Source organism: Cardiocondyla obscurior, linkage group LG01 (assembly GCF_019399895.1).
Source record: "Cardiocondyla obscurior isolate alpha-2009 linkage group LG01, Cobs3.1, whole genome shotgun sequence".
NCBI lineage: Eukaryota > Metazoa > Arthropoda > Insecta > Hymenoptera > Formicidae > Cardiocondyla > Cardiocondyla obscurior.
In genome coordinates, this window is record NC_091864.1 from 6,379,848 (window position 1) to 6,392,643 (window position 12,796).

Sequence of the window (12,796 nt, forward strand, 5' to 3'; positions counted from 1 at the left end):
TTTGAAATTGATTTATTTTTTTAAAGTTCTTGCATCTTAAATGATACACTTGCTCAGGAGCAAGAAGAATGCAAAAGGAAATGCACGAAAGTAAAAGAAAAAGTGAATTATTTCGGGAGCTTTTCTGAGGCGCGGAATTATTCGGTACAAGAAGTTTATTAGGGTTTATTTACAAGGGATCAGCTTGCACAGCAATAGGTGTATGCGTTCCTCACAACACAAGCATTAACAATATAACGCTCTACACTAACACTAATCGCCGCGGCGATAATAATCCTTTAGGTGTTCGCGGAGAGCGCGCCAAGTGTCGCCCGGAAAGATCTCCGAAATTGTCGTTTGAATTTCTCAACCTCTCGCCGCGTTCAAGCGACACGTGAATCAGACACGTCGAGAGGTCCCTTAGACTTTCGTTTAACTTTTTTTTTTTCTTTTTTTTTTTTTTTTTAAACAAAATTTTGTCGAAGGGTCCTCAGATCCCGTCAACCTAAACGTGCCGGTCACTTCGCGCTCCCTCCGCGTCGGAGTATGGAATTGGAACATAAATAACGATAACAATATCTTGTGATACGAAATATACAGCTTATATTACAAGAGATAGTGTAGCGTAATTATCTTATATCGCAAGTAGATATATGTATACCTATATACAAGTAGACTTTAGTCGCCGTACAACTTAGTTGCCCTTAAAGATGCATATACGTGTATTACGCGCGAATAATTATGCCGCCTTTAGAACGAAGATGGTTACATATTTACAATCCGTTTCGTATTCTTCGTGCGCGCGATCGAGCAAAGATCGTCGTTGCAATCTGTCTGCTCGACCTCGAAACAACGTGGCCGTGTTTCTTGCGTAGAAAAATACGTAAGTACGAAATGACGAAATATGAAAATATATATATAAAAGAGTGCGTGTAACGAAAATCTTTCTGCTTGAGAAGTTACGTGAACCAATTTTCCTAGCAGTCTTGGCAATCAAATAATAAATTGACGCAAAATGCACGTCAAATAAAATATAAAGACAAATAAAACTTGAAAGTATCTCGTATTTAGCATCTTTCTGCAAGTGCAACAGATTTTTGCGCGACGATTATTTCTTGTATTTCTTTTTTTTTAATTTTTTTATTTTTTTGTTTTGTTTTTTTATCGATTCCGAAGTGCGTTCTTAGGTGCATCCCGACTACTAGGATCGCGGCGGCCTTATCACTTTCAATCGCTGATCGAAACAGAGAGATACGTGCAGGTCGGGCTCCTCTTGGTCCTAGGGTTCAGTCGGGAGACAACGGAATCGCCGCGTCACGTGAGAGGGCTCAGGTCTCCTGTGCTCGCCACCATGCTCGCCAAAGGTTGAAAGTTCAGCCGAGAAAGCATTCAGACTCTCGGAGAGCGTGAGCTTTACGTTTTCTTTCCTCCGCTCTGTCTCCGCGGCGCGATAGAAAGACGAAGAGCAACGACTCGCCGCGGCCGACTCGACGACCTTTGGCACCACAATTATCGTGGCTATTCATGTTGGATCATGCACGTTTTGCCACTATGCGACACGCGCGACGAAAATCGATCCCCCGGTCGCACAGATTTCGATTTGTCGCGTTACGTGTGCATATATTATATATAAATGTGCGAATACTTGTTCATCTTACTTGTACTTGTATTCATCTAACGAAACGGAGACCGGCTCCTTCGCAATATAATAAGGAATTAAAAAAAAAAAAAAAAAAAAAAGGAAAAACATAACTGTATGCTAAATATTGCACTTCTAATGAGAAAATTCTACAACCGCTAAGAATTCTGAAAAAAGTGATAATTATACATTTTAGGTAAAAATAATACGATGGAAATCGACTTTCACCGCGCGCAAAAAATTTTTATCGGTTTTCCGCGAAAGTAGACGAATATTGCAGGGCGAATTAATCACTACGATCTCGACAGAGAAAAGTTGACTTTCACCATACGGAGAAGAATTAGATTCCTCCATGAAAAAAAAAAGTCACGGCACAATTCGCGGTCGAATTAAATGAGATCTTCAATTTTTGAATAAGAAAATTTAGTTTCTTCGTCGCGCAATCTTAGTAAAATATCTCAAGCTCCGTCTAGAGTCCCTTCGCGAGAAAATTGCAATCATTGTTAATCGAATGAAGTGACGAGGGACTACGAGGGTGAAAGATCCTGGGCCTCCCTACTGAGACTGTCCGTGGGCGACGGCGTGGCTCTTCTGGACGGCGACGGCGACGGCGCAGCCGGCGTTGAGGACTTGGAGACAGTCGCCGTGTGATAGGGTGAGAATCGGTGATGAGCAAGGGCTAAGGGCGACGGGTAGAGCGGCCGAGGAGCCGCGGGACCCGTTGGATTCTGTTGGGAGCTGGACGCGACCAGCTGCTGTTGATGATGCGCCGCCGCGAAAATAGTAGATCCGAGCGATGAGGCCCACCAGAAGTGGCCGAGTTGCTGCTGCTGCTGCTGCTGCTGCTGATGTTGCTGTTGCTGGTGGCTGGTACCCGCGGCCGATGCACCCGGATAGACCAAAGCGGGGTTGACCAGTTGAGCGTAAGGGCTGGCGGCCACGGCCGCCGCCGCCCTCAGCAACATTTGAGAACGCGCGGCCCATAAGGCTTTCTCTTCGAGAGTGAGATTGCTCACGGCGCCCGCCTGGAGTTGCTCCATCTCGAAGGGCAGCCGATGCGGAAACCTCATCGATTGCTGTTCCGCCAGCATCGACTCCATCGTCTCCCTGAAAGGGAAGCTGCTCCATTATGCATACCGTCTTCTAGCTGCGAAATTCTTGGGCGGAACACCGAGCCAGAATTTTATTAGCCGTTACAAGCAAAATTGTCTAATGAACTGTTCGCTTCGGTCCCAGATTTTTGGTTAATTTATCTTCCTTTGACATCGGTTTTAGATGTCATTAGGATTAATGATCTTTAAATTCGGTAGTTATTTATGAATTTGCACAGTAGCAAACGAATAAACTCAAGAAAGAAAGGCGCACGTTTTTCTCGCATCGCTATAGAACAATTTCAAGTCAGACCGATAAAATTTATCTAGGTTCAAATTATTTTATCACGGCAGATGATCAAATTTCTCGATATCTAACGTCAGTTAGCAAAAAGTTTACCTTTCGAAGTCCGTGAGACGAGAGGAATCCCGAAAGCCCTTGGCGAACGGATTACTGTCGATCTTGAGCTTCGTGATCTGTAACAGGCGGAAAAACGGCCGTCGGTTAGTACATGGCGGGCGAGGAGATTGGCGATCCGAGATCCGGTTGCCCCCGGACTCGCATTAACATCGGCGATCTCTCGCAAATTCCCCGATCTTATTCCCCGACGCGCGACAGCTCGGCTTCGCTTCGGGAAAATTACGTCACCGGACGGCCAACGGCGCGTGGCGGAAAACGGCCGGCTGTTTCGAAACGGTTCGTTCCATCGATCGGGAGTCAACGGCTCGTAAAATTAGAAGAAGGCGGCGAAGCGATGTACCTATGCGAGGTGGCACGGAGGGAGGAAGTAGGGGAACCGGAGGGATCGAAGAAGAGATAGGGGGAACGTCGCCGATGCACGGGAATCCTCGCGGGCGTTACCGGGTCGGGAATGCACCGCTACGGAGATTTTTCCAGCGAATAGTGGCAGCATAGGTTGATTCATCGCCCGAACCGAGAGATCGGATATTACTTTTGACCGGGGCAAGATAGCGACCGCGATATCGCCCGATATCGAATACGCGTGACAGTTAACCATTGGATAAAATGTCTCTGTAGCGCAATAGACCGGACAGTTTCCGACGTGTATCAAAAGGGTTGATCGTTCCGGCAGTGACGTGAGAAAAATGTTGAAGCGTAATGGATTTAAAGATAGAAATGTATCGGCGTACGCTGTGTGAATTTTAACAAAATGTCAGTTGACTCTAGTATACAAAGGGCGTTGTTAAGAAGAAAGATATTGATTCAACATTTTGAAAAATGTTTCGCTGTTATACCTCCTCGGAGACTTGTTAACAAAATTAATGATTCTCTCAATATTGAGTAAATTATATAAATAATCCTCTCTCTCTTTTTTTTTTTCTTCTTTTTTTTCCATTTTCTTTATAATAGGTCTATTTTATTCTAATAGTCTGTGCCGTGCTTAGCAGGCAACGTCTACCTCTCACTGCGAGGGCAAAGAACGCCTTGTTCGCGCTCGACACTTAAGAAACCGTCACGGTGGTCGACGGGAAGAAATCCGAGAAAGTTTGTCTACGTGTTGGTCTACATATCGTCACGTTTGTAGTAGCCTCTTAAGTGGTTAGACTGCATTTCCTCTGCTCGTGTGCGCCACCCCTACGGAAATCTACCCTAAGTCAGATCTGCACCCTAAGTTCGGTGTTTCGCATTACCTACTGGCCCACCCACGACGGATGGGACGGATATACAGGTGGCCCCGTTTCCGAAGTCTCCGACATTAACCATCTAACCGACATCGCCCTTCGTCTTACGCTCCTATTTCGGCGAAACCTTTGAGAACAGATTTCGTTGCCTGATCCCCATGGGGAATACCTAGGTTCGAACTGTTACCAAGTTTCCAAACATAAAATGTTGTGTTGAACCGGCAAAATTTTCCGCGTGTTTAAGCGCGAAATACATTAGCTTTCTCACGTTACAGAAAACTCGTGACCGTGACAGAAATACCTTAATGAATAATAACAAGACAACTTTGTATTTCACGAAAAGACTAAACATTTCTATTGTCTTATTACGATCCTCGTAATAAAAACCAATCTTATTTCTAATTTAATTATTAGTTTCTAATTAAAAAAAAAAAATATAAAAATATATGTATATATCATATAAAAAATATACTTAAAAAATATATATAATAAATATATCAATAATACAATCAATTTTTCAAAAAAGTGTTAATTGGGCACAAAATTGAATTAATAATGAGCTGATTAAACGACGCCGTTAATTAACGTCTTCTCAACGCGTAATGGCGCTCGAACGAAAAAAAGCATTGACGGTACCGCATAAAAATGTCAAACAAGCGCAGTGATATCCCTCTACGCGAACCTATCTAATTTCCGTCCGGCGAGCCAGCAGGCATAAATCAGTCTTGTCTTCCGGGTCGAGTGTCACGGACGAGATGCGACGCGGTTCGTCCGTACGACATGCTTCTACCGCTTGGGGTCTTTCGGAAGACTCCCTCCCGCTATCCGAGATGAGACACAGCACGCGTGTATTTATTTGGAAAAAGGAACCGCTTGTCGCAACTCCAATTGCTCGTAGGTGGTCCAATTAATCCACACTGCTTGAAAACTGGGAAGAAAACGAGGCGCGCATCCCATTTTCGTATGACAATTTAAGGAAAACCTTTGCAAATTGATATCGCGTACAACTTGATATTAAATTTATAAAATTAATATTATAGAATATGGAAAAAAAAATTTTACGTTAATGATGCGCAACAGAAATAACTAATTGCACCTATTAATGTAGCGAAAGCTTGTATATAAAATTCTTGATATACATATAATTATGTATCATCACCTAATAATATTAAATACAATTTATGATATTTAAAATAATTTCAATACTATTTAAATTCAATATTTAAGCTATTAGAATATTAAATATTTTCTCAACATTAATCTTATATTTCGTGTGTATCCTCTTATTCAAATACATGTCGTATTTTTTTATTTTCCCCAAGAGCCTCTACGGCAAGAGACGAGTCACGTAATAATTTACATCTGTAATCTATGATCGACATATATGAAGCAGCCGTCACCTTCAGTCTCCCGTCGCACATTTCTCTGATAATCGCAATGACCTAGCTAGTCGCGTTAAGGTAGCGTTCTCGATAAGCCCGCGAGACACGCGTGGCATCTCTTTTCGCGTGTAGCGTTGCAAGGGAGAACGAGCGCATCGACGATTGTCGGGACTGAAAGTCGTAGCACGACTTTCAGTTTATCTGCTCGTCGAAAGCTCGTCGCCGTTTTCGCGTCTTCGGCGACGGAGGACGATAAAATAAAAAAAAAAAAAAATAAAAAATAAAAAAAAGCGAGAAAGAGAAGGAAGAGAGGCAGGGAGAGCGACGAACGGAGAGTGGCACTCTTGGTGTGTCGAGTGGGTGGTCCAATTACCCTACGGTTTCGCGCTCACGAGCAGCACGTGCAGGCCCCGGTAATAAGACTCTTTCCTTCAAAGCTGAGGCTAAGCCGGTGCTAAGTCCGGGGCCGCTTCGGTTTTAGTTACGATTCCGCTGACATCATTAGCCAAACATCTGGTCCGCCACGACCAGCACCACCACGATCGCATCGGTCCCTTGACTACATCTCGCCACCTCCGTCTACGTTCTCGTCTGCATTTCCTCCTCTCTGTCTGTGCTCGACCCCCCTCGTCATCGGTCTGCCTCACGGTTCGCGTCGTCGTCGTCGTCGTCACTTTATGACCGGATCGCCAGCGATATTCCGTCGCGCGGGCCTTTGAGATCCGCGAGGCGGACCATACCGGACGTCGGCTCGGAAAGACTTCTGGTCTTTGATATCGGCCCTCTACCGCGTTTCGCCGACTGACTTCTTGCCCGAACTCTTTGCTTCACGGTGGGTCCGCTGGTTGCCAATGGCGTTACACTCGTAAGTTTTATCAATTTTTTCTTTCTTTCTTTTAAAACAACTAGCTTTGAAATCGTTTAAGATCTGTCTCAAGTTTTGTTAAAGCATAAAGTTCATCTTTTTTATTTTTTTTTTTTTATATGTCGGATAAATAATAATAAAAAAAATCATTATTTCTATCGCTTTTTATAAAATTATCATGGATCGCTAGCGATCTTATGCCAGGCGAAGTTAAACCGTCACATTCAGACGTAACACAAACGTGACGCGCACAAATTCTATCGTTGACGGATGAAATTCTGCGGCAATGTGGCGTTGAAACCTCGACGCCACTGGGACGGACTTGGCAACAAACGTGGCCGACCCGTCGAAGTTATACGATTTCGCTGACACGGCTCGGCCAAACGCTTGGACCACTTCCCAGACCGATTTACGATGTCGGCCGTGTAGCGCGCAGCGAGTGGTACGCCACGTGATAAATTCGCTTCGCATGCTCGACGTTCTGCACGGCCCGGTAGCCCCGAACCCGATGGCCAAGCGCATCGCCCGCCGCGCGCGAATAAATCCTCGGGGGAGATGCATCCCGTGAGATGACGCTCCGCCACGCACGAGAACGTATGTCGTGTTGGTACGCGATACGCGGTGCACGAACGAGACATCCCAGCGATCTTTTGCATTCGCGAGCCATTAGAAAGGTCGAGACGATTAACTGCGCGAAACTCTCGAAATACGCGTTAATAGTGAAATTTCGTACGACACGCGTGCAGAAAACATAAAATTAGTTAACAAAAATTAATGATTAATTCGGGCATTATTTGATTTAAATTGTATTTGGATATAAGTACGAAATCCGGCTCGTTACGACAATGTCCTACCGTCATCACGCATGTCTCTTTGTATGATCCTTTTTGCGGTACATCATATCCCGCAGAAAGAAGACTCGATCTCGTCTTTAAACACCGGCCGCCGACGTACGTCGCATACCGCTCACAAAGCAGTTTTCAAGAATCCTCTTCGCGCCAATCGTACGGAAAGGTACTGTCGTCATTACTGACGGCTAATGGGCGTGCAGAAAACCGGGTCTACAAGGTGTCCCGTCGCTATCGCGACTTTGCAGACATTTTAACAAAAAGAGAACAAAACTTTTATTTTATCTCTTTCTTAACGAAATTTTATGATGTAAAATATAATTAAATATTTTCCGAATGGCATTAATCTAACAAAATTTAAATTAGTAATCTTGTTTAATTTTTCCGAACGGTATAAAATAATTTTCTACGTTTTTGCATTATTAATTACTTAATACGAAAAAATTTGAAGAAGAAGGAAAAGAAAATAGAAAGATTTAGTGTTGCGAAAGGTAACGCTGGGACACCAGGTATATTCGTAAGCACCACGGCTTCGACTTTGAAAACGTGTCACGCGACGAAAAGTTGAATGCGAAATTCGCGCGTTTCCAAGGTCCGCGGCGTGGCGGAAAGTAATTTTCTGTCGGGAACGCACGCAGGGCACCGACGTCGACCGGCCGGCGTGCGAGGCGCGGCACGGTCGGCCCGAGGACAGATCGGCACGGCCGATCGAAGGACAGGTAGCCAATTACGTCCAGCTGCAGAGCGCCGGAGACCAGATGAAAATTGAGAGAGAATTTGCGAACACGGTGGGCGGAGTGGACCCGGGCGGGCCCGGATATACCGGACCCCGAGGTACTCGCGGTTAGTGTGCGGATCCGATTGAATCTGGGGATCAGGAAGTCCTTCGCAAAGGAGCGAGAGAAAGGGATCGGCTGGGTCGAAAACGTCAAAAGTCGAACCCTAAATTTACTGTTTCTTCCCACACGCAAGCAAATAAAGCTCTAAGAGTGATACGGATCCGAGCTGCGTCCTGGCGTAACAAGAAAAACATTCAACAACCGCTTGTCGAATCCGCAACTGACGTATTCAGTCGCAGCTTCTTTTGCACAATTGAATAGCTAATAGATCTCGTCTCGCGATACTTTATTCGATATGCAATTAACGTACGTGTAAGCTGTCACGAAGTTATAAAAATTGCTTAATGCAAGCGTGAGTTATTAACATGGACTTTGCGTTAATAAAAGAAACGTAGGAAAATGGCTCGCCAAGACGAGAATTGTGTTTTAAAATGACGTGCAATACATTTTTCAACGCCATTTTAGGTGATATCGTCCGACAGTTACGGCATGTGATCTTCATGCTCGACGATTACGTTCCCTGTAATTGAATAATAAGCAGTTGATTTTTCTCAGCTCCCGAGATAATTCGCGGCGCTATAGATTTTTGATAGGCAAAGTCGTTAATTGCGTGCCGGCGAGATAGTTATTATGAAAATTTCGAGAAGGCGTGCGTGTTCGGGGCCCATTTAAAATTAAAATCCTGGCAGAGCGTGCGCGCGATATGATTAAAAGGCTCGTCTAATAACCGCTCGATAACACCTCGCGTATTGTTCCGGCGCGCGCTCGTAATCGAATTTGCAAGACTAATTGCGCGAGAGGCGACCGGCGACCGGCGACGAGGCGGATAAGCATCGTAAACTTCAGCTTAGCGCGGAATAAAGTCGGCATTATTTCACGCAACGATAATATTCCGTTTATCGGGGAACGCGTCTGTCGATCGCGTCAAAAACGCGTGCGCGCGCGGCGTTTAATAGCTGCTTACAAGGCCTTACACGTCAATAAATCACGCTCTGTGAATAATCAACCGGGTTTTTAATCGAAAGTGACAGAAACGTCATGAAAGCCTGCTTAGCTCACCCGTAGAATAAACCATGAGCATTTTTTTTATTTCGCGTAAACTCTCGAGTTTTCGAAGCTACGTAGACTAAGCGCATGCAGCAGAGATTTTCAAGTGCTCGAATCCCCGAATTTTCGTACCCTTAATATTTACGTCCACCGGCACGGATCCCTTAACTTCTTGACTTACTCCGGTACTCTAATCCCCCCCCGTATCCTCAAATCCTCCGATCTGGATCGCGTTAGATCCCCGGTTAATATCCTGGATTCTCGAGATCCTCGAAACTCCGTTGAGGAGCTTATTCGAGGCGTTATCGGTCCCCTTTTACGCGGGTCCTCGAGACGAGGCAGGCACGGCGGAGGCCGCGCGAAATGAAGCCGTAGGTAATTGAAAGGGATGCTTTCGCACCCGTGGTCCGGGTATCTAATAATAGATTTAATAGAGACACGCTCATTGAGACACGAGGGGTCCCCGCGCGCTCACTCGCCTCGACGCACTATTTAGTGCCGCTTGTGTGCCCGCGCCGCTACGCTCGCTCGCCCATCTTGCCGCCTTTTTTCGCCCTTTGCCGGTGAAACGCCGCTCTGCCGTTATGGTGACGACTAGCGATAAAATTAAATTATCATACGACGGCTGATTTATAAATACGTCGCGACGAATGCAACGCCACGGACGATGTTTTAATCCAAACGCGACGATCCCGTCAACGGGGTGGTCCCGAAATCTAATCTACGCACGATCCATTTCCACTTTCTAATTTAATTTACTTTTCGTTTTTTTTTTTTTTTTTTTTTTCTTTAATCCAGAATATAAGTATTTAAAATTATTTTGACATCTAACATTTTACGATGGTATTACGCAACAAGATCTTTATGTTTCATTGCGAGTCTCGAATCTCGTGACATTTAACACTAACAATAATAATTAATTGATATTTGCCGTTATCTTTCTCATTAAAATTACAATCGAAAGGTCTGAAGTGTCCCGCATACACTAAGGAAGAAACGTTCTATCACTGACAGAACGACCGGTGTTTTCGGTATATACGCTGTGTATCGCGTATAATACCGGGACTCATGAAAATTCACGCAACCACTTGAGCGTTAATTCCCGGCGGCCGCTCGGCGCGACGGTGGAAGCACGAAGCCGCTGCCTGCCTACCGCCGGTGTCAAAGGACCCCGAGAAAAGTGTGATATCAACGCGATCATTAACGTCGCGTCGACGTCGACGAGCGGAGGCGTGTGCGTTTTAATTCCCGCACTCACGCAATGCGCGTGTTGTCTTGTCTGGGGCGGCGATTTAATTAATTTCCACACGCGATTTATCTCCCGATTTAATACGGTCCGTCCGCGGTTTTGAGGAAACGGTCGTATCGCGAGGTCGTCTCGCCGACGAGATTTCCGAACTAGGCGGCATTTTAGCGGCGAGATAGAGGCGTTTGAGACCCGGGTGCGGTGCAAACGGAGAACCACGTTGTGTCAGCTTCCTCTTCAGTCTCGCCGAGAAGCGCGACGAGAGAAGGCGGAGTAGTATTGCGTCCAAGCGGGCATCAGGTTCGACGAGGTCGAGACACACAACCGGCACGCCGCCGTGTGTGGCTTCGAGAAGGGACCCAGCCCTTTCTCTTCTTCTTCTTCTTCTTCTTCTTCCTTCTTTTCCTCCTGTCTCATTTGAACGCGATTATTTATGTTTTCTTTCCTTCGCGCCCGCGCCGACGCCGACGCCGACGCCTGAAGCCACTAAGATCATACTCTTCTGCCTCTTCTGCTTCCTCCTTTCTTTCTCAATCGTCGATCTTCGGTTCCTCGGCCTCGAGAGGGAAACGAAGAGGACAAATAGGCCCGAGGATTTAAAAAGAAACCTCTGGCTATCGAACTCGATCATTAAACAGGATTAAACAGTTGTCCTAGATAATATTCGTATTTTTCAACCATGCAAAGATCTTTAATTACTTTAAACATTTTAACAATTAGAACGGAAACCAGTTTCCAATTGTGGACACACTGTAAATGTGTTGTAAAAATTAAAAATCTACAAATACTAATAAAATTTCCGTCAAATTAAACTTCCACGTTGCTCTTCGTTTTCCTTCCCTTCTGCTTTCGTACTTTTTCTTGTTCCTGTTTTTATTCCTCGCCTTCGTGCGCTGTTTTCTCTCTTTAGTCGGGCCGCTCGGCTCATTTGGTAATGCTCGAACGCGGTGGCAAGTGTCTGAATTATTGCCCGACACATATGGCGATTGTTAAGGGGCATAGTCGCCCATATTTTTGGACATTGCCCTACATAGACCAGCGACGAGTTTATTAGCGCTTATTTCTGACGATTATTTCTGGCGTGACGTTACATCCTGATTTTATTCATAATCCAGTCAAAATGTTTACAGCACGATTTTATTCCGGCGAGCTAAACGGCGTGATGCAATTATTCTGCAGTCAATTGAAAATAATTTGCTGCCAACGACGTTTTACTGGAATAGCTTTAATAAAGAGTCCGATCCTTGTATTTATCTATATTTGTCGAAATCCGGGTGAACGAGGACTTCCTGCGATGCATAACGTAAACGAAACGACGCAAAACGCATTTCGATGACGTCCAATGATATTTCGCAGCCTTGAGGCGCAACTTCCGCATCGCGTCAATTGCCAAGCGAACCGCGCTCATTTATTATTAATGTGCACTTACGCACTTAATTTACGGCAATTTTGTACCAGCCGGTGGAGTCGCGCATCCTGCGACGAGGACACGACGAGCGTGGGCAAACATGTCGTTAAACGCGTGTCGCAATTACGTCACCGGGGAGGTATATCGGGTAAAGCGCACAAACATTGTGGTTAAAGGCACAATTTTGTGCATCCGCAGGACACGGGCGTCTTGCAACAGACAAAATAATTACTTCTAATCGCGTAATTATCACGAGTTTTTCTTTCATGCCCCGCATCTCGCTTTGCGCAATTAGGTACTCGGAACTGAAACGCGCGCGGTTGTTTTAAGCCTGTTTTTTTTTTTTTTAATTTTGCCTAGAATTTAAAGTTCCACAAAGATAAAAATTAATTAATAAATTTAATATTTTAGGTTTAAATTTTATAGATAAGTTTAAATAGCTACGTTTCTCTCCGCCAAAAAAAATGCAACATACGTAATTTGCGGGAAGTCAGAGGGATTCGAGCTTAATAAAAATAACAATGAGAAAGGGAATAGATGAAAATGGATCGTAATATCGCACGCGGTCGAGAAATGTCGAGCTCGTCGCGCGACGAGTCGCGCTTGCAACACGACGACCAGAAATACTACAAAGCGGAGTGCCACTATGTTGACAAATAAATTTCCAAAAGTGAGAAGCGCTGGGCACCTTTTCAGGTCAGTAAAAGCAATAAATCCGAGTACAAAGTGCGCGGACCGCGAATAATAAACGATTACGAAAGCGTCAACTGCGTCGTCGATAAATAAATGTAAAACAAAGAAGAGGGTC

General features: G+C 44.9%; 1 protein-coding gene across 1 annotated transcript in view; it reads right to left on the reverse strand.

Annotated features, from left to right (window-relative positions):
• Positions 1 to 405: 405 nt before the first annotated feature.
• Positions 406 to 12,796, reverse strand: part of LOC139103171 (T-box transcription factor TBX20) — a 38,833-nt gene continuing 26,442 nt past the window's right edge. Inside the window, exons 5-6 of the mRNA XM_070658022.1 lie at positions 3,110 to 3,186; positions 406 to 2,737 (exon numbers count right to left, since the gene is read on the reverse strand). Of these exons, the coding sequence (XP_070514123.1) occupies positions 2,146 to 2,737; positions 3,110 to 3,186 (669 nt within the window). The 3' untranslated portion in view covers positions 406 to 2,145. The remainder of the gene's footprint in view (positions 2,738 to 3,109; positions 3,187 to 12,796) is intronic.